Source organism: Dryobates pubescens, chromosome 17, assembly GCF_014839835.1.
Source record: "Dryobates pubescens isolate bDryPub1 chromosome 17, bDryPub1.pri, whole genome shotgun sequence".
NCBI lineage: Eukaryota > Metazoa > Chordata > Aves > Piciformes > Picidae > Dryobates > Dryobates pubescens.
Genome location: NC_071628.1, coordinates 4,218,611 through 4,240,890, shown reverse-complemented (window position 1 = coordinate 4,240,890; position 22,280 = coordinate 4,218,611). Strand labels below are relative to the sequence as shown.

At 45.0% G+C, this 22,280-nt stretch overlaps 1 protein-coding gene across 10 annotated transcripts in view; it reads right to left on the bottom strand.

Moving 5' to 3' along the window:
* Window positions 1-22,280, bottom strand: part of AKAP13 (A-kinase anchoring protein 13) — a 176,368-nt gene that overhangs the window by 54,102 nt on the left and 99,986 nt on the right. For all 10 annotated transcript variants that reach the window (XM_054169118.1, XM_054169120.1, XM_054169123.1 and 7 more), the window contains 2 exons: window positions 13,900-13,981; window positions 7,577-7,713 (listed from right to left, as the gene is read on the bottom strand). In XM_054169118.1, coding sequence (XP_054025093.1) covers window positions 7,577-7,713; window positions 13,900-13,981 — 219 coding nt within the window. The remainder of the gene's footprint in view (window positions 1-7,576; window positions 7,714-13,899; window positions 13,982-22,280) is intronic.

Here is a 22,280-nt window from a genome sequence, read left to right as displayed (position 1 = left end):
CTTTCCATTCAGCAGGAAGCTAATGCCAGGGTTTGCAGCATTTTTCAAATCCAACTGCAATTGAAAGATACTGTTCCACAGGATCAGCCACCCTGTATTACAGGTCTCCACTCACACTGCAATTTTTTGGGTTTAGTTTGCTCCAAAAGCAATAAAGTGGAAGCCAAACTGGTTCCCTTTGGCCCGAGGCCCCACGCTGACCATAGAGCCCACAGAGCCTGTGCGTATTCTGCGCTCCCCACGGCAAGCATAAAACAACAAACCCCAAGCATCTCTCTGACATCACCTTCAGCATGGAACAGTGTTTGCCCCGAGGGACAGACAGGGGGAGTTTCAATTTATTCTCCTGCAGAGCCCTGTGCTGTATCATTAAAAATAATAGCAGGCAGCATAATCTGTCAGGCCATGTATAACAGACTGCTCGGCAAAGCCACCGCCGGTCATTGTCTTCCAACGGCAGCCTCGCTGGGGCTTAGCACAAGCTGAGCTCAAGGAGCTGCAGGCTGTCAGCTCTCATTTGGCAAGATGACAACTGGCCACAAAACTCCATTATTAGACAGGAGAGATGGGCATCAAAACCCCCAGAAGGCTGGATGAGCAGGAGTGGTGCTGCCCCACGACAGTCCTCACCTTGGATCCCACCTCCCTGACTTCTGAGCCCAACAGTGTGAAATGTTTCAGACACTTTCTTGTGCTTTGGTTTTTATGTTTGGTTAGGGGTTTTAGTTGTTTTGGAGTGGGTTTTTTTTTTTGTTGTTGTTTGGTGGTGGTTTTTTTGTTTGATTTAGGAAGTTCTTCACCATAAGGGGAGGGGAGACACTGGAACAGGCTGCCCAGGGACATGGTGGAAGTCCCATCCCTGGAAGTTTTTAAGGCCAGGCTGGGGAACCTGATCTAATGTGAGGTGTCCTTGTCCACAGCAGAGGGCTTGGAACTGGATGACCCTTGAGGTCCCTTCCAACCCTGACAATTCTGTGATTCTGTGTGTGTGTTTGGTTGGGTTTTTTTGGGCACACACTCTAAGTTCTCATTAAATTGAATAAAGAGAAATGGAGATGTTCCCAAAGTACCCTAATCAATTATTTCACTCTTTAGAGGGAAGCCCTGTTTCAAATGTGGCAATTTTTCATTCTTTTTTCAGTTTAACAGGTAGACAATAACGCTCTTAAGGTGGCTTAAACAAAAGCTGTCACACTATTTCCCCTCTGTCATCCATCAAAGACAGAAAAGAGGGGGGATGGGGAGGGAGAAAAGGCATCCACAGCACAGCACCAAAACATAACACACCTTTTAAATACAAAAATATGGGGAAAAAAATGCTAAAAAATATTAACCCTCCCAAGGCATTCACTTCATGGTTAGAAATGCCAGCTACAGAATTAACCAGGTTGGAAAAGACTTTCAACATCATCAAGTCCAACCTATCACCCAACACCATCTAATCAACTAAACCATGGCACTAAGTGCCTCATCCAGTCTCTTCCTAAACACCTCCAGTGATGGGGACCCCACCACCTCCCTGGGCAGCACATTCCAATGGCCAATCTCTCTTTCTATGAAGAACTTCTTCCCAACATCGAGCCTAAACCTCCCCTGGCACAGCTTGAGACTGTGTCCTCTTGTTCTGGTGCTGGGTGCCTGGGAGAAGAGGCTAACCCCCACCTGGCTACAACCTCTCTTCAGGTACTTGTAGAGAGCAAGAAGGTCTCCCCTGAGCCTCCTCTTCTGCAGGCTAAGCAACCCCAGCTCCCTCAGCCTCTCCTCCCAGGGCTGTGCTCCAGACCCCTCCCCAGCTTTGTTGCCCTTCTCTGGACACCTTCCAACAAGTCAACATCTTTCCTAAACTGAGGGGCCCAGAACTGGATTCAGTACAAACTAGAAATGTTGAAGCTGTGCAAACACTTTGGTGGTGCAGTTAGAAACGATTGGATTTGACACATTTAAATATGAATTGCAGGGTTAAACTGAGCCAGAAGTGAAATGGATGCTCTGTGAAGTTTTTGATGGCGTTTGGTATTATTCGAGATAATCTGTGAGTCATGACGAGAGCTTACTGAATTGCTTAAATCCAGACAAATTAAGTAGTCATTATGTGGGTAATACTCCTTCAGCAGAGGAAACAGCCTGCTTCGCTTTGCTGACAGAGGGAGACAGCAAAATACTGTTAGATGTTGGGGCAGCACAGCACGGGGAGAGAGGAATAAGCCACTGGCTGTGCAGTGGAAGGACAGGACACTTTGGAAAGGTTAACTTGGGAAGCAAATCCAGCAACAAAACTGCAGAACACCACAATATACAGGGAGGAACTGGACAGTTTGGAAAGGTTAACATGGGAAGCAAATCCAGCAACAAAACTGCAGAACACCACAATATACAGGGAGGAACTGGACAGTTTGGAAAGGTTAACATGGGAAGCAAATCTAGCAACAAAAGTGAAGAACACCACAATATACAGGGAGGAACTGGACAGTTTGGAAAGGTTAACATGGGAAGCAAATCCAGCAACAAAACTGCAGAACACCACAATATACAGGGAGGAACTGGACAGTTTGGAAAGGTTAACATGGGAACCAAATCTAGCAACAAAAGTGAAGAACGTCAAAATATATAGAGAGGAACTGGAGTAAGCTGGTGGAGGGACTTCTTAAGGTGTCAGGAAGGGATAGGACTATTGGGAATGGATCCAAGCTAGAGGTGGGGAGATTCAGATTAGACCTTGGGAAGAAGTTCTTCACCATGAGGGTGGGGAGACACTGGAACAGGTTGCCCAAAGAGGTGGTGGAAGCCTCATCCCTGGAAGTTTTTAAGGCCAGGCTGGATGTGGCTCTGGGCAACCTGATCTAGTGGAAAGTGTCCCTGTCCATGGGAGAGGGCTTGAAACGAGATGATCCTGGAAGTCCCTTCCAACCTTGACAGTTCTGTGATTGTGTGAGTAAAAAGAGGAATGCATTGTTTCCCAGATGAGAACAGTGCTCCAGTTTAAAATGCAGGATGAAAACCGCATCCCTAGCAGGGAAGATTTGGGTTTCCTACTGCTAAACTGCAGTTCAAAGTGCTTTCAAAGTGCTATTTGAAAGCCAGGACATACATTGGGTCCATTTTAACTTCTACCTTCACCATCAGATTGACTACAGAACACATTAAACAACTGCCTTGAACCTGTGACCCTCTAAAAGATATTTTATACTGATTTAAATATTTTAAACTTTTTTTTCCCCCCCTTTTAAAACCAAAGCCAAATAGCTAATAGAAAAGACCAGGACTCTGCCTGAAAACTGCCAAGTGTGGCTGACACATCTAAGAAATATCTGCATTGTAGCCACCTCTGCAAAGAATTAGCTGTCTGCCCAAGTGCCTGTTAATATGCATTTCTCTTTAATCCTATTTGAGTAAGAAAATACAGCCTGCAGATTAAAAATGGGTCTCTGGTTTGTTTTGGTTGGTTGGCTGTGGGGTTTATTTCCTAGAAGAAAAATGAAATATTAAGCAAATATTCTATGTATATGTATGTACAAGGCTTTGCACCTTAATGAATTCAACCCTTAACTGGGAGGAGAAAACTCGTGGCTGTAAAGAGCCTTTTCAGCCATGGGTTAATGGGCTTCTCCTTTGCTCTCAGAGGCATTACTTGGGGAGAAGTCAGCAAGGGGAAAAAAAAATGAGATAAGGCATTAAAAAAGATTAATTTTCTGAGCAAGAAGGTATGTACTTCTTCGTGAACAGGGATAAGAGACATCACTGTGTTGGTGGGGGGTAGAAGATAACCTCTTCAACTAAATCCCTCCCTCTGTAGGAGGTCTTGTTAAGTGGAATTAAAAAGTTCTTTCAATCATGTTGGTGATGACAACACACCAAGCGCTGAGCTTACTCCGTCCCCTGATCTTTCATGTGGCAACGAACATGAAAGGTGCCACAGGATTAGAAAGATGAAAAACTGGCACCCTCCCCAAATTTATTTGGTGTATCATTACACTAAAGGAGTTAACATCCTTGGTTGGCTTGATATATAATCCTGCAGAGTTTTGATACATAACCTAGCAGAGTCTTGATATATAACCTAGTAGAGTTTGGATATATAATCCAGCAGAGTCTAGTAGAGCTTTTAATTCCCTCTAATTAACTTCAATAACCTCCTGTTCACTAAATACCAACACTTTTATGATTTGTAGTGAAGGAATCTTCCCCTGTTGAAAGCCCCCCCCCAGTTTTTATTCCTTTGGCTTTGGTTTTGTTCCCTCTTTCCCTTGCTGTTGGGGCTGTGGCTGTATTTCAAAGAAACAATAATCACAAACAACAACAACAAAATTATGCAGCTGTGCATTTCCTCGAGCAAACCAAAACAAGGCTAGAATGTAAACCAAAAAGTCAAGGGAGATGAGCTGCAACCCCTTTGACAATGATCTGTGAGATCATGACTTCCCAAGGGCCTTTTGTCTGACTCACTTCCCCAGGAGGCACCTTAAAAAACTTCCCAGAAACGCTGAATTTCAGTGGCAGGTTAAAAGTTAAGATGAGCAAAGCGTATGGGCTACGCCCCAGGACGCTGCCAGATCTTTGTGAGAAATGACCTTATGCAGCATTAATCATTCAAGGAGGAGGGTGTTGCAGAGCCTGCCCAGATGGCTGGCTGAGGCAGAGAAGGAAAAGCAGGACATGGAAATGAAGCGCTGACGCAGGAAAAAACCAAAACATTGTGCTGAAGCCTTAGACCTCACTTTGGAGGGAGAGCCTCCAAAGTCTGAAAAAACAAGTCAGGTTTTAGTGCTAAAGCTCTCTGGACCTGGCAGCTCAGTACATGCCCTTCAGAGCAAGAAAAAATAGGAGACAAGCACCAAGATAACCTTGGATGTTAGGAACAAGTTCTTTACCATGAGGACAGTGGAACACTGAAAGAGGTTAAGGCCCCATCCCTGGAGATATTCAAGGTGAGGCTTGACAGGGCTCTGGGCAACCTGATCTCCTTGAGGATGCCACTGCTGACTGCAGAGGAGGGTGGACTAGATGACCTCTGGAGGTGCCTTCTAACCCAAACCATTCTGTGGTTCTATGACATGGCAAGGAGATCACAGAATCACCAAGGTTGGAAGAGATCAAACACCAGGGACAGTTTAAGGCACCTGCAGATTTTGCGACCCCACAGACTCCAATTTTCATGGTCCTGGGACAGAAGGACAGCCTAAATTCTATGAATTTCAGGTGAGATCTATGAGAATAGCCCAAAGCCCCTGGGCAGCCAATGGCTGACTTTTCCTACATTTCTATTCATGTATTGCCACAGTTAAATGAGGAGAGATGTATACAATAAAGGAACAGCTCAGCCAGTTCTGCCCTTGCTCCATACAAAGGGCAACCAAGAACAGGACGAGTAGCAACAATAATCATGACACTGAAAGGTTTGAGATTCTCTTTTTGCTTCATAAACATGTTCTTTCTTCCTCATTTGATATGGAAATTGTACTATTTAATAGGCTTCCAACTAACCACCACACCCAAGAGATGGATCTTGCAATATTTTTCAGATGACAGCTTACATCCAGCTCCTATTTTAGTGGTTATTAAAAAGATTTACAGACTATAGTTTCACCAGTTGAGCTCAGTAGCCTAAAACCAACAACAACAAAAAAAATGAATTAAGGAACAAGCTCACAAAACTAAATTACTGTCTCTGGTCCTCCAAGAAATAACTTTTAACTACAGATAAATTCTGAGGAAGGAGACAAGGAATCAAGTTAGTCAGCAAAGCAGAGACAAAAGAACATGACTGAGGTTGAGATTAGCTGTGAATGACTTCCTAAACTCAACTCAGAAACCTTTTGAACCCACTTGTACACCAAGTCTGCAGCTCACTGCTTCATGAGAACAATGCAAAGCCTGCCAGATTAAGATATTCCCTTTCTACAGAGTAAAATAATTTCCTCCCTCTGCCCACTTTCCACTGGCAGTTGAAGATATGCTTTCCCCAACACCTCCTCCTATCCCCTGCAGCATCACTACTACACTGCACTGCCTATGCTTTTCAATTTGTCTTTCTTGTCTTTGGAGAAGGAAACTTTCCACCCAAAAGGAAAAAATAAGTTAAATTTCTATGAAATTTGTGCTCCTACAGCACTCTTCTCCCACACATCCCCATACAAGCACTGAATCAGGCTCCAATGGCAGTTGGCTGTCCTAATTGGTACCATTCTACACAACATAACTGTAGACACGTCTTCTGCTCTGATAAAACAGCCTTTATGGTCTCACAATCCAGGGTCCTGCATCACTTCAAGGGTAAGATGGGAAAGGGTGAGGCTGGTGAGCTCTGTGCCCTACCACGTGCATTAAGGATGACTCTTCTGTTCATTTATAGCAGATGAGATCACTTAGCCTGGGCTGTGGTGTTTCCCATCCTGATGGAAAATACTCACCACCATCTGATTTGATTCAAACAGGCAGAATTCTGTTTCATTAAGTATATTTTCCTGAAAGCAAGGGTGAAACCAACTCTGAAAGTTTTGTTTTTCAGAGCAGGAACCATGCCTGCTCAAACAGGTAAACTGGAGCTGACTGTAAGCATGAGTTCAAGGAGCAGAGACCAACATGATGGCTGCTCTGAAGAAGGTTTACATCCCCTTATATTCTGCATCACTATACTCATAGAATACCAGGTTGGAAGGGACCTCCAGGATCATCTAGTCCAACCTTTCAGGGTAAGAATATAGTTCAGCACCCTGTCAAGCTGGACCCTATTCTTTCTGGGTGATTTTTCATCATCTGCTTATGGCAACAAGAATATAAATTGCCACCAAGATGATTCTTAAAAAGCAAAACCTAATCATCCTCCAAATAAATCTGGGCTGCTCTGATGCAGACAGCACAAGACTGATGCTCAAGCGAGGCATCCTCTGCTCAGGAGGCTGACTCTCTGTCTCAAGTTTCATCCACCCCTCCTTCCACTTCTCAGCCATGAGCAAGACAAAGGTCAGAGGAATGACTAAGGTTAGTAATGACTTCTGCTGTTGATTTTAAGCAAACTTGAAAACATTCTCCTTCTGCTTGCACGCAAAAAGGCACCAGAGGTGTGTCACCCAGGCAACAAAACCATTCAGTGCAATTGGCCTTAAGTATTCAGAGTGAGTGTTTCCTTCCTATCCCGGGAGTCACATTGGATTTACAGCAAAGCATTGGGTCCTCTGAGAATTACAGTATTTAATTCTGAAGGTGTCAGTGCAGAGGTCATTGCTTGCTGGAGAAAGGCTCTTTGTGAGGTGAGTTAAAGGTGGCTTTCGCATCAGCTGTGCAATCACCAGCAACCTTGCAAGAAAATCCACCTTTTCAACTGCTCTGCTAGCACATGATCTGCTTCTGGACAGCCCAAATCACTTGCATCTTTCTAACACTGTGGCTTTTGGAATTCTGCTGCTAGTAAATACATCCCTCATGTTGCTGCACATGAAAAGGGGACCGGATCCTTCCCATCTATTCCGCTCCAGGGTAATCACTTCCAGGTTTCAAAGCGCAGTGATCTGTGTTTGCAGTACCAGCTTCAGCAAATCGGGGCCTTGCAGGGCTTTTAACCATACCCAGGCTTTCCTACCTTTCCAAAGACGAGGTCTTCCATCCCATCACCAGACAAGGGGAAGAGGTCAGACTCGCTCCCAGACTCCCTTTTAAGGTGACTCTGTGACGAAGCACAGACACTGCTCAGCCCATCCTCCAAGAAGCTCTCGCATTCTGTGGGGGCAAAGCAGAGAAAGTTACAATCTGATGCTTTCTGTAGCATCCACACATCCAACTCACATACTGTCAGGAAATTCAAGGATTTAAAACCTGCACAAACTGCCTGCGCTTCCCAGAACTGCAAATTTCCACCTAATTCATTCCAGAGCTTGAAACTCCTTCTCAGTGCATCATCCAAGTACATAGTACAAACAAATGCTGCATTGAACAGGCAGATATGCCAGTAGCTTGAGCTGCTGCTAAAGATGCTGCATATCAGGTACCCCACAGTGAGCAGAACAGGATGCTTCCCATTGATTGGTGTATTCATTTGGCTGCATTGATTGAGGAGAAGCTCACCATGAGCTGGCACTGCCCTCATGCAGCACAGAAGGCAGCTGTGAGCTGGCCTGCATCAAGGGGAGTGTGGGCAGCAGGCCAAGAGAGGGGATGCTGCCCCTTGACTCTGCTCTGCTGAGACTCCACCTCCAATACTGCCTCCAGTTCTGGCGTCCCCAGGGTAAGAAGGACACAGAGCTGGTGGAGTGAGTCCAGAGGAGGCCATAAAGATGATCCAGGAGCTGGAGCACCTTTGCTGTAATGATAGGCTGAGGGAGCTGGGGTTGTTCAGCCTGGAGAGGAGAAACTCTGGTGGATCTCAGGGCTACCTTCCAGTAGCTGAAGGAATCCTACAGGAAGGCTGCAGAGGGACTTCTCATGAAGGTGTCTAGACATTGGACAAGGGGGAATAGTTTGAAGCAGAGGTTGGGGTTAGTGTTAGACATAGGAAGAAGTTCTTCAATACAAGAGTGGTGAGACTCTGGAATAAGCTGCCCAGGGAGCTTGTGGCTGCCTCCTCCTCCCTGGGGCTGTTGAAGGCCAGGCTGGAGGAGGCCTTGAGCAGTCAAACCTGGTTGAGAGGTGCCCCTGCCCACGGTGGGGAGGTTGGAGGAGATCTCCAAGATCCCTTCCAACCTAAGCTCTTCCATGATCCTATGACTGCAGCAACTGCAAAATTAGATTTCTACTCGTTAAATGTAGAAACAAACCTTGACAGTTTGCTTTCTTTCTCAATTAAAGAATCGATTCCCTCTACACTCCAAGGCGCTTTTAATGCACGTTGGGACAATCATTTCATTCCTGCTTTGATACACCTCACTGAAAATGCACCAGCATGACTTCCATGACAAGCCTGACTTTCCTTAACATTCAAAAATTAGAGTGTTTTGTAAAGTGTTCATAACTCATGGCTTTTAAGTATAAGCACATTGCATCTCTTTCTTCTCAAATGCTTCCAGCTGTTTGCATTGGGCTGACCAGCAGCACAGGGACCACAGCCACGAGAAAGCCTTTCCTCTCCAAAAACCTTCACAGACATGTATTTGCATAGAAAAAAAATGTCTGCACAACATTTCATCTGTTCAGCCTTTAGGGCAAAAGTATTAATGACAACCTTGGCAAGAACCACAAATTCTTTTCCTCCAGCTCAAAATATTTTCTAATTATTAGGATTTCTTTGCAAAAAAGGTGTTATTTTGCAGCCTGCTCTGACTAAAGAGATCCAAGCTATGCTTAGCTCCCTGGAGAGGAGCCAGGGCAATAAAACACTGATTCCCTCTTAAATTACACCTAACTCCATCACTGGCAACATCAAACTTACACATCAATGCAACGATGGCAGGTTTGGGTAGCTGAATGCCACTTTTTTCCCTTTCTCATCTTAACCTGCACCTGACAGCAGCTATCCAACACTCCAGACACAGCCCAGCTCATGGAAGAAAACTCCACTCTCAAAGAAAATAATTTATTGATGTCAGTGGGGCTGCACCCATTTAGGGCAGGGGGGCAGCTGAAGCTGGTCAGAAACCTGATGATATTGTGGAGGAGTTTCCACACTGGAGAATTGGAAAAGCATTTATTGGAGGTGGTGTAGCTGCTCCCTGGGCTTGCTGCTCTTTTGGTAAACCTGGAAAATCTGAACTGCTTTTCCATCACCAAGGGTGAGAAGAGAGGGAAAAGAGCATAAGAGAGGGGAATTAAAAAAAAACAAAGAAGAGGAGAAATGCAAAGAAGAGACAGAGAGGCTGTAAGGGAGCGGGCCAGGGTGCTGGCCAGCCAGCTGGCAGCCAGCAGAGCATGTCCACAGCCCAGACTGAAAAACAAAGGGGCTCGAGCCACGTTCCAATGGAAAACCAGCAGGGACAGTCCAGATCTGCCAGGGGATGGATACCTCACCCTGGTGATAAATCACAAGAGGCAGCAAAGCCTCCTCTGCAGGAGCCTCCAAGGGACACAGGAGATGAAGCAGTGTGGAAGGATGATGAGGAGTGCCAGGGACCCCCCCCACACCTCAGCTCATGTGGCCTGAGAAACTAAATCCTCAACTCTCTCTTCCCTCCACTCTCCCTCATTTTCAGTTGTGTGTGGGGAGGGGAATACTTCCCCATCCTTTTTCTCAGCTCACTGGGTTCATTTCTTTGCTTAAAGCTGCAGAAGCACTGCACAATGCTGAGCTCCATCTCCACACATGTGGCATGGTGAGCCCCAGGGACAGCAGTGCCATGACGCAGGGACTGTGACTCCTGTTCCACATCCACCCCTGCTTGCTGTGTGTGCTGGATTTACAGCACAGCCATGCTTACCTGCTCCTCTCTCTGGAGGGGCAGGTAGAAATACAATGATGATGGCAACACACTTCTGCACATACCAGAGGCAAGCAAACTTGCACAGTAGAAAGCCCTAAGGAGAAAACTTCCAAGCAAGTCTCTTGCATACATTTTCCAAAGCCTTGTGTCCTCCAAAAGAGGGCTGAGCCCTCCAATTCTGTGCTGCTAGCCATGTATCTGCTGCACACCTCCAGGGACTTCATTCCAACAGTATTGAGAGAAAAGGAGAAGCTACAGTTTCTGGAGTTACCTTCTAAGCTCTGCAGACTCCGTCCTTACAAGCCATGGCAGCAGGTGAAAAAAACCCCCAAAGTCTAATTCCCAATCAAGTGGTGGCTTTTTCAGTTAGCCACCTCACAACAGCTGGTGGTTTCCCTGATGTTAGGTGATGCCAGGTTTTTCTTGCCCTCTCTACATTGCACAGCACCGCGGTGCAGCCAGAGAGATGCATGTGCAGTAACAGCATTACTTCTAGAGAGGCCAGATCCTGCAGAGCCTGAGATCTTCCTGAGGCTTCAGCCTGACCAGAGAGCACATTCAGCAGCACAAAAACCTCTCCCTGTGTTACAGACATGTATTGCCATAATTAGTAATATTTATTTGTATATACAGCTACTTGATTAATTAACCCAAGTATAAATTAGATTACTTAATATTATTAATTTTAGATTATAATTATTATTAAGGTATTTGGATGTATATTATTTTATTACTAAATATTAGATTACTTAGTATTATTAATGTTAGATTATTAAGATATTCAGGTTGATCTGATTTTATTATTCAATATTAGATCAATTAATATTATCAATGATATTGTTTATTATTAAGATATTCAGGTTGATCTGATTTTATTATTCAATATTAGATCAATTAATATTATCAATGATATTGTTTATTATTAAGATATTCAGGTTGATCTGATTTTATTATTCACTATTAGATCAATTAGTATTATTAATGTTACATTATTGTTTACTGTTAAGATATTCAGGTTGATCTGATTTTATTATCCAATATTAGATTAATTAATATTATTAATGTTGGATTATTGTTTATTATTAAGATATTCAGGTTTATATTATTTTATTATTCAATATTAGATCAATTAATATTATTAATGTTGGATTGTTGTTTACTATTAAGATATCCAGGTTAATCTGATTTTATTATCCAATATTAGATCAATTAATATTACTAATTTTGGATTGTTGTTTATTATTAAGATATTCAGGTTGATCTGATTTTATTATTCACTATTAGATCAATTAATATTGCTAATGATAGATTGTTGTTTACTATTAAGATATTCAGGTTGATCTGATTTTATTATTCACTATTAGATCAATTAATATTGCTAATGATAGATTGTTGTTTACTATTAAGATATTCAGGTTTATATTATTATTCACCATTAGATCAATTAACATTACTAATGTTAGATTATTGTTAACTATTAAGATATTCAGGTTGATCTGATTTTATTATTCACTATTAGATCAATTAATATTATTAACATTATTGTTTACTATTAATATATTCATATTTATCTTATTTTATTATTAAATATTAGCTCAATAAGTATTCTATTTCCACAGCCTGATACTGCATTAGAAGCATGCATCTAACTGCTACTGACTCCTAGGAGTACATGATTATAGATTTGGCAAGCCACAGATTCATAGATTCACAGAACGGTTTGGGTTGGAAGGGACCTTAAAGATCATCTAGTTCCAAGCCAAGTGAGCACACATCACTTTGCAGCCAAAGTGCAAAAATTCTTGCCTGAAGTGTAGAAATCTCATACCAAGAGGCAAGGAATCGGGGGGGGGACAAGCAGAAAAGCAGCAGCATGCTGATGGCACAGCCTCTCCTGAAACAGCTATTCAATGTTCATGACTGTTCTGAAGAGAACACTCTACGGTAAAAATAACCCCCCAAAAGCACTCATTTCACTTCAGTGGGAGCTAAACCTTTTACCTAGAATAAACCCCTGGGGTCAGGCACTCACATTATCCCTTCCTAGCCTGCACTCTGTAAAGATTGGGTCTGAATTTCACATCTGACACTCAGTGTGAATCGATCCCTGGTTTACTTTCAAGGCTCTCAGATAAACTGAGGGAGGTTTGGGTGAGGTGTACGACAAGAGCAAAGCAAGCAGTGTCCTCTCCACGACCAGTGCAAGCAAAGTCACTGTTCAGGGCCCTGACAAATGACTCCATTTGTTTTGAACACGCATAATTCAATGAAAGGAAATGCTTTATTTCTTATCTTGGACACCAACACTTGTTTGAAACTTGCCCAGACAAGATTTTCTGTCCCAGTGGAAGAGCCAGAAAGCACCAGCCAGCACGCAGGGCTGGGAGCTTGGCATGGCTGGTGGGCAGGGTGTGGGAAAGATGGCTCTGAACAGCCTTCCTGCTTCCTGAAGCCTGGAAACCATGGCTGCTTTCAGAGGGGGGAAATAAAAACACTAAAAAAAGCCCAACAAAACACCCAGCCACTGATGTGGATCTAACCACAGATTCAGGAGTTTATAAATGTCTGAGCTTTTGTTTTCCTGTATTATCAATTGAGTTAGAAACCATGACTGTGTGCCCCATCATACCTTTCAAGTTTAGTAAAAAACATCCCAAATCTGAAATCCTGAAGTGTTTTGAATGTCTAATTACTGAAGAAGGTGACACAGCACACAGCTTGCTGCAAGCCAAGTGCTGCAACCACGTGCTAACAATGACTCATGGCAGATCCACTACACCTCTCTACTTTATGCATTTCCCTGTCGAGACAAGGAGGTCGAAAATAAGAAGGAAAAAGAATACAGAATACAGAATTAACCAGGTTGGAAAAGACCTTTGAGATCATTGAGTCCAACCTATCATCCAACGCTATCTAATCAACTAAACCATGGCACCAAGCACCCCATCCAGTCTCCTCCTGAACACCTCCAGGGATGGCGACTCCACCACCTCCCTGGGCAGCACATTCCAATGGCCAATCAATCTATGAAGAACTTCTTCCTAACATCCATCCCCTGGCACAGCTTGAGACTGTGTCCTCTTGTTCTGGTGCTGGGTGCCTGGGAGAAGAGGCTAACCCCCACCTGGCTACAACCTCCCTTCAGGGAGTTGGAGACAGCAATGAGGTCTCCCCTGAGCCTCCTCTTCTCCAGGCTAAGCAACCCCAGCTCCCTCAGCCTCTCCTCACAGGGCTGTGCTCTAGACCCCTCCCCAGCTTTGATGCCCTTCTCTGGACACCTTCCAGCAACTCAACATCTGTCCTAAATGGAGAGGCCCAGAACTGGACACGGGACTCAAGGTGTGGCCTAACCAGTGCTGAGTACAGGGCAGAATGACCTCCCTGCTCCTGCTGTTCCTGTTCCTGATACAGGCCAGGATGCCATTGGCCTTCTTGGCCACCTGGGCACACTGCTGGCTCATATTCAGCCTACTATCAACCAGTACCCCCAGGGAAAGAACAGGTGAGGAGAACCATGGGGTTGCTTGCCCAGAGCCACCCCCAGCACAGTGCTCACCTGGCGACTCCCGTGTCCGCTTGCGCTCCAGCAGGGCAGAATCAGGACATGGCTCCAGGGGACACCAGCTCCCACGGTTTATCTGAAAAACACACCACAGCAAATCAAACACAGGCCACCCGGGGTCATGGCCCTGCTGGGCCCCTTCTGCAGTGTCACTCTGCATTGACCAGTTGAGAGAAGCTCTGAAGAAAGAGATTTGGCTGCACTGATTGATGAGAAGCTCACCATGAGCTGGCACTGCCCTCATGCAGCACAGAAGGCAGATGAGTGCTGGGCTGCAGCCAGAGGAGTGTGGCCAGCAGGGCAAGAGAGGGGATTCTGCCCCTTGACTCTGCTCTGCTGAGACTCCACCTCCAATACTGCCTCCAGTTCTGGTGTCCCCAGCACAAGAAGCTGTTGGAGTGAGTCCAGAGGAGGCCACAGAGATGATCCAAGGGCTGGAGCACCTCTGCTATGAGGACAGGCTGGGGGTGTTCAGCCTGGAGAGGACAAGACTCTGGTGGACCTCAGAGCTGCCTTCCAATAGCTGAAGGGATCCTACAGGAAGGCTGCAGAGGGACTTTTCATGAGGGTGTCTAGAGATTGGACAAGGGGGAATAGTTTGAAGCTGAGGGAGAGTAAGGTTAGACTGGAGCTTAGGAAGAAATTCTTCAATACAAGAGTGGTGAGACTCTGGAGTAGGCTGCCCAGGGAGGCTGTGGCTGCCTCCTACCTGGGGGTGTTCAAGGCCAAGTTGGATGAAGTCTTGAGCAGCTGAGTCTAGTTGAGAGGTGTCCCTGCCCATGGAGGGGAGGTTGGAATAGATGATCTGCAAGGTCTTTTCCAACCTAAGCCATTCTATGACTCTATGGTCTATAGTTCTGGCTTCGTTTTGTGCCAATAATAAAACCATCAGAAGTAACTCACAATTACATTTTTTTTGTTAGCATTACTAAACAAGCCACCAAAATAAGCCAAAAAACTTTATATCTCAGTGGAAAATATGACTTTCAGGCAGAAGTTCAGAGGGAAGATGAGCCAGCAGTTAAGCTACTAGCTGAGGACTGTGGAAATCTGGCTTCAGTTCTCACTGCCATTTGTAGCAGCAATGCAGGCAAGATACTCCTCTGCTTCACACCTTTGGTTCATTATCTCCTGCACAGCGATTCCTTACCACCCATACTGCTGTAGAGGTAATTAACAAAGACAGTACAGTGCTCTAATAACGTGGAAACTAGGGCTAGGGAAGTGCTCAGGTCATGGTGAGAATGAGAAGCACTTTGTGTTTGCATTAACTTAAATGATGATGATGATAGAAACTCCCACTTTAACACCAGGACACACCACATGGTTTATTTCAACATCAGCCCTTATCACCTCACCCTGTCCCTCATCCTTTCCCTGACTTTCAGTCACTCAGCAAGGATGACTGATCTGTTCTCAGCCTTCTCCTCTGCCTGCCTATGCTTTACCCTGCTCACTTGGCCTGAGTTCTTTGAATTCTGCTGTAGTATCTACAACCCTTGGCTCATCCAGTGTATGCTGTCCATTGCTTTTGTCCATGGCCAGTAGTAGATCCTGGAGTCCCTTTAGCTCTCTCTGCTTCAGCAGCTCTGCCATTTCTTCTTGCTGAACACCTCTGTCAAATGCAAGCAGGCCTCAGCTGGACAATCCCACACCCCACATTACTAAGTCCAGAGATTTTTTTCCCCTCCTGATTTGCCTCAACACAGAGAATCTTGCATGTTATGTTGGAGCTAAAAGCAAGCTACTGAAAGGGGTAACAGCTCTTTATCCTAACCACCCCCTGGTTTTCTTCTCTCCTGAAACAAGTTCCTTCTCCCTCTGTTAAACTGAAACTGTTTACTATTTTACTTTTTGCCTCTGACCTATCTTGAAATATCCTCCATGATCTTGCTCCATTTTTTCAGTCCCTTAAGTCTCATTCCCTCAGTGTTCTCCCTTCTGGCCTGTTATGAAATGCACTGATTCTTCCTTTTTTTTAAAGTAAAGACTCTCCTACCCTTGACCTGACTTGCTGCTTTGACTAATGACCCATGTCCTCCTTCTGTTTCTCACTGAGATCATGGAACTTATTTGCAGATGTTGGCTGGTGCTCCTTGCCCTTCACCAAAGGGGCTCCTGCCAGCACCTCCACTCACCTCCAGCTCAGCACACCACAGTCAGTGCTCCACTCACTCAGACCTGTCAGCTGCTTTCTACAACACATTTCTCTTCCTCTGGCTCTGTCCTCCTCCAAACTTCTGTGATGACAAAATGGGGTTGGAAGGGCTTTTGACAGGTCAGCTAGTCCCTTTCTGCTGCTCCAAGTCAGGCTCAACTGTCAGCTGAGAAGCTTTAATCCTATATACCCTTAAAATCCTCCATTGGCGAGCATGCTGTGACCTTCTCCAGTCAGCAGCTCTGCGGGGAGACAAGTAAGGAGACCTCATGCTCTATCACAGCCAGTTCTCAGGGTAACCTCAGTGCACGTTCCACCTGGACAACCCTCCATGCAATTTTACAGGCTGTTTTTCTTAGATGTGATGTACACTTCCTCCTAGCTGCTTGCTGCCTCTGCTCATACATGCCCATCACACACTTACTCATCTAAGATCCTACACAGATCCAAGAACCTCCCCTTCCTTGCACCTCTGCTCAACACACCTGCAGAGACAAGGGGATTGTAGTTCAGCTTCTCTCAAGAGAAGAAAGCTATCCCCTGATCCCAGTGAGGCTGAGGGGTACAGAAAGCTATCCCCTGATCTCAGTGAGGCTGAGGGGTACAGAAAGCTATCCTCTGATCCCAGTGAAGCTGAGGGGTACAGAAAGCTATCTCCTGATCTCAGTGAGGCTGAGTGGTATCTGAGCTTCACTGCAGAACACACACATACCATTCTACTCTTAAAAGAGCTGTAAAGTCAATAGATACCACATTATGACTGTAAAGTCAATAAATATCATGTTAGTATTCTTTTCTCCCTAGACAAAGTAGGATTCATTTATTTTGCAGCACATCATCTTACATTTTATTAAAGGCAAATCTCGAGGCTGAACCTGGGCACACACAGGAGGACAAAGGCAAATGTGCTCATATCCATACAACACATTTCAGATATGAAATCAAATTCTGCCTCCTCCTGACAGGCTTGCACCTAACTCCTTCCTCATCATACTGAGTTAGATCTTCCTTACTCTTAAAGCAATGTATGCCCACCAAATTTAAGGGAACTACTCTTAAGAAGGGCGATTCTGTCCCTTTGCTCTGGTCTGGCGAGACCCCACCTTGAATGCTGCATCCAATCCATGGTGTCCCCAGCATAACAAGGACACAGAGCTGCTGGAGTGAGCCCAGAGGATGGCCACAAAGATGATCCAGGGGCTAGAGCACCCCCACTGTGAGGATGGGGTGAGGGAACTGGGCTTGCTCAGCCTGGAGAAGACAAGACTCTGGAGGGACCTTAGAGCTGCCTTCCGGTACCTGAAGGGTTCCTACAGGAAGGCTGCAGAGGGGCTTTGCATGAGGGTGTCTAGAGATTGGACAAGGGGGAATGGTTTGAACCTGATTGGGAGGTAGGGTTAGACTGGAGCTTAGGAAGAAGTTCTTCAGTATGAGGCTGGTGAGACTCTGGAATGGGCTGCCCAGGAAGGTTATGGCTGTCTCGTCCCTGGGGGTGTTCAAGGCCAGGTTAGATGAGGCATTGAGCAGCTGAGTCGGGTTGAGAGGTGTCCCTGCCCATGGTGGGGAGGTTGCAGTAGATGATCTCTGAGGTCCCTTCCAACCTGAGCCATTCTATGACTCTCTGATCCTCCTGCTCTCCACCAGTACCCACTATTGGAAATCACTAATCAAACACCTAGCTCAATAACTCTCAGTAAGCAAGCAAACTGCGAGGAGGCTGAAGCCCATGGGTTGCTGGCCAGTGGAAGCAGCTCCACGAGGCTGAATGAAGAGTATATTTTTTCCTTTAATAGAATCAATTGAGTCACTCACTGAAAATGCATTATAGACATTGGCATGTTTTCAAAAGAGATTTGAGCATTTTTCCCATTACCCAGCCAGTTCTCTCCTCTGTCCTGTGACTCTGCCAAGTATTGAAAACGTCTGGGTTTTTTTTTTCTATCCCCAAAAAAAAAGAGCAATGAGAGAACAACAGTGAAGTTTAAGGTGCTGCTTCAGATATACCTTATTAGCTCAAAAAGGAAAAGCATTAGGAATGAAGTATTTATCTCAGAAGTCTTAATGCAGGAACAACAACAACCATCACCATCAAAATCCAAAGAAAACCACTACTATATACAAGCATTCCCTATGCCAAAACGAGCCCAGACAGGATTTGAGGGAGGTTTACTGCTTGCTCTCAGGAAACTGGGTGGTCCACAGACACTCAAAACACAAACCTCACTATCCACAGCCCAAGACTCAGCCCTGCCACTCCTCCTCCACAACTCGGTTCTGCTCCTATTTCTGCTGCTATTTATCCAGGAGTGGAGACTGCAGGTACAGACAGTAAGGGCTGTAGAGAAAAGACCATGAAAAAGCACCTTACCTTCAGGGGCTGGGCAATAAAAGAAATCTGAAATGAGCTTGTCTTGGGATTTTGAGGGCATTTTATGCATTATGGGTAGCAAAAATGCTCCTCCCTGTGGGGAGCTTATCAATGTCTATAAATATCTGAGGGGTGGGTGTCAGGATGAAGGTGCCAGGCTCTATTTGGTAGTGCTCAGTGACAGGAGAATGAATAACGGGTGCAAGCTGGAGCACACGAGGTTCCACCTCAACACTGGGAGACACTTTGTGGGGAGGGTGCTGGAGCCCTGGAGCAGGCCGCCCAAAGAGGTTGCGGAGTTTCCTTCTCTGGAGACATTCAAAACCCACCTGGATGTGTTCCTGTGTGACCTGCTCAAGGTGACCCTGCTCTGGCAGGGGGGGTGGAGTTGATGATCTCTAGAGATCCCTTCCAACCCCTAACATTCTGTGATTCCTTTCTTCCTTTAGTCTCCCTATGCTAAGAGAAGCTCAATGACAGGATCACAGGGCTGGTGGTCCCTGAAGATGATAAAACCTTCACCCCCTGCCTTGTCTACAGTGATCACAGCCCTTTGATTCCGGGCACTCCAAGTGTTTGAGGTGGGAAGAGAGGACACAGCAGTGTTCAGATGGCAGAAGGGATACAAAACAGCCTCTGGGAACAGAATTTCAATACCCAGCTTTTGAAAAAAGGCCAGGAGAGAGCCAGCTATTTTCCATGCAGAAGCATGAATGTTTGTCTGCAGCTCAGACATAGTATGAATCATGGGAGCACATCCTCAGGCACCAAAAACTGAATCCTGAAGGATTTTCTGTTTGCCTGTGAAACACCAGCAGACTAAATGTTCAAAGAGAGCCTTAGGACACCAGCTGGAGCTGCAAGCAGCAGACTTTGATTGCTCTTTCTGGACACACACTCCATGTATTTCCTGACTTGGAGACATCTTCCTGCAGACACTGAATTTGAAACCTGATGTGACTTAATGCAGAAACCTCTTTGTATAAGAGTGGCACTGGACAATCTGTGAGATAAATGGGATTGGGATGTCCCCCATCACATAGTAACGATGAGTGACTCCAGCCTCTCTTCCCTGGCTCTTCCTTCCCTCGCCCTGCATGGCACTCTTAGCTGAGGAGTTCTCTAACCCTCGCCAGTGCTCATGGTCCTGTATGGTGCCTGCCCACAAAAAACAGAATCAGGACCCTCCTTCTCAGTGATGCCCAATGATAGGACAAGGTACAACAGGTACAATCTACAGCACAGGAAGTTCCACCTCAACATGAGGAGACACAGTTTATGGTGAGGGTGACGGAGCCCTGGAGCAGGCTGCCCAGAGAGGTTGTGGAATCTCCTTCTCTGGAGACTTTCAAAACCCGCCTGGATGAGTTCCTGTGTGACCTGCTCCAGGTAACCCTGCTCTGGCAGAGGGGTTGGAGTTGATGATCTCTGGAGGTCCCTTCCAACCCCTAACATTCTGTGATTCTCAGAAGATACTTCCTAAATGTCTACTTTTGGCAGAGCAGCATGGTAGAAAGCTTGCTAGGATCACTTGCCTGGTTAGGAGCCAGTCGCTACCTGGCTCCCTCATCCCTCTTCTACCTTTCCACCATGGAAAAAGTCCTTTTCCCCCTCTGTTTTCATTTTAATGCTTCTCACCTCCCATTTGACAATAAAGAAAACAGGCTGACCTCTCAGGAAATCTGCTGTTTTAGAAGTTTGCACTTGTCAGCCTCGCTGGTAGGGAAATAAATCAACATCTCCAGAGCAGAAGGAACCAGATGATTTTAACTTTCATTTCCTAGCAAATCTCCAGGGATTCATCTACCCTCCAGATTGTTTTAACTTTGTCCTGAATTTACAAGTTTCCATTTCTCTCCTTTTTCTTTCCCCAGCTTCCAGACTAAGTTCTACAGGGCAGCTAAAACCAGATACCATTGTGCATAGGAAAAATCTTCAGTAGAGTAATTCTAGCTTGCTTGGTGTATCATTAAACACTGAGCTAGAGCTGAGAGCAGTTAATTGTAACCATCAGGAATGACAGAAGATTTATTTTATTTATTTTTTTTTTTTTAATTAAAATTTTAATTATTCCCTTGGAACTACCTGTCCCTGAAGTTTTCCTGTAGGATATTTTTCATTGAAGAGGTTTGTACACATAACTAGAATCCAATCTTTATTCTGAGCAGCTCTTCACTTTACACTTCGACTTTCTGATGGAATTATCCTGCTGCTTCTTAACCCCTAACCAGAAACTAAAGCAACAACTGATGCACCCTGTTCACAAAAAAGCATCTTTTAAGGTCCCCCAAACCACTTTTAAAAGGAGCATGAGGGATGGGGCACATGGGGAAAGAATTTCCACTGTCTTCCTTCCACAGCCACTGATGGAAAAACCCCTCCACGTACACAAAACTAACATCAAGGGTAAAAATCACTGCTTTGGCAATCATCTTGCCACATAATATTAACAGCAGACATATCAAGTTGCTTGCAAACTGCAGATTATTATTTTGCTTTAATTTACATTGGTTTGCAGTCTTTTAATGTATCTAGTTCTAAACTTGAGGAGATTTTCCCATGCAGATGAGGCACACAAAAATACCTTCTCCCATGTGTGCCAAAGGGACGACACTTGCAATGGTTTCTACAGAGATTTATCTTCTAGCACTTTGAGTATTCCACCATGAGCCCCTCATCTTTACAGAGCTGCTGACTCTAGACCAGGACAACATTTTTTTCACACAGGTCCAAAGTGACCTTATTGACAGTCAGCAACTATAGAGAACTACACTAAAGGATTACAGCAGAAGAGGCTCCTACAACCACAGGACATTTTAAATGACTGAATAAATTAGCACTTTGTGGTGAAAGAGCAACACTGAATTCCTAGAGTGCACTTCTCTCCCTGGCAATGTCCCAGCTGGGGAAAGGAAGTTGTGCCCCAAGAACATTTTCCAGCCCTTGGAACTGAGATGTCCTCCCCAAGCAGTATTAACAGTTCTGGTAACAAGAAAATTTAATTAAGCTTTAAAAATAACAGCAATGGCTTTGCAGAAAAAAACAAACCATCTCTTGACCAGAATGGAAGCAAAACTCCCACAAACATGCAAGTGTCTAAGGAGAAAACATTAGTTTCATTCCAGTTATCCTTCCAGTTCTAATTCCACATGAGGCACAAACAGCAAAACTCCAAAGTACTCCAATCTTAAATACTCCCTTCCATAATCAAACCAGTGCAGACAGATGAAGAAGTTAAGTTCAGAGTCATTTTAGGGCCATCAATTCTGATGAGACACTCAATACCCATCCTCTGAGGACAGTTCTTTCCTCAGAAGAGCTCCAAAGAAGGAATGAACTTGCTTGAATGCCAACCACAAAACCCTAAAACTTGAGGTATGTTAACATACAATGGAAGAAACCTTAGTTTCTGTTCATTTGGGGACTTCCTCCACACCACTTTTAGGTTGGGATGCTGCAAATTGCACTCTGCCTTAGAAAAGTGGGGTTCATACCAGAGCATCCTCCCATGCACTAGGGTAGAGGAACCAGAACAGTCCTCTGCCAGGAGGCAGAATAACTACTTGGGAAAGCTGCCCCTTTAATGCCAAAATGCCTACATGATTTGCATAACATTGGGTTGCTTGAATTTCGAGACCAACTTTTTGATCTTCACCTGCTCCGAAGAGCAGCTAAATCAAACCTTGTTTCCCTAGCTATGAAAAAGCTTACATCTTAATCACAGAATGGGTTTAGGGTAGAAAGGATCTTAGAGATCATCTACTCCAACCTCCCCACCATGGGCAGAGACTCAGCTGCTCAAGGCCTCATCCAACCTGGCCTTCAACACTCCCAGGGAGGAGGCAGCCA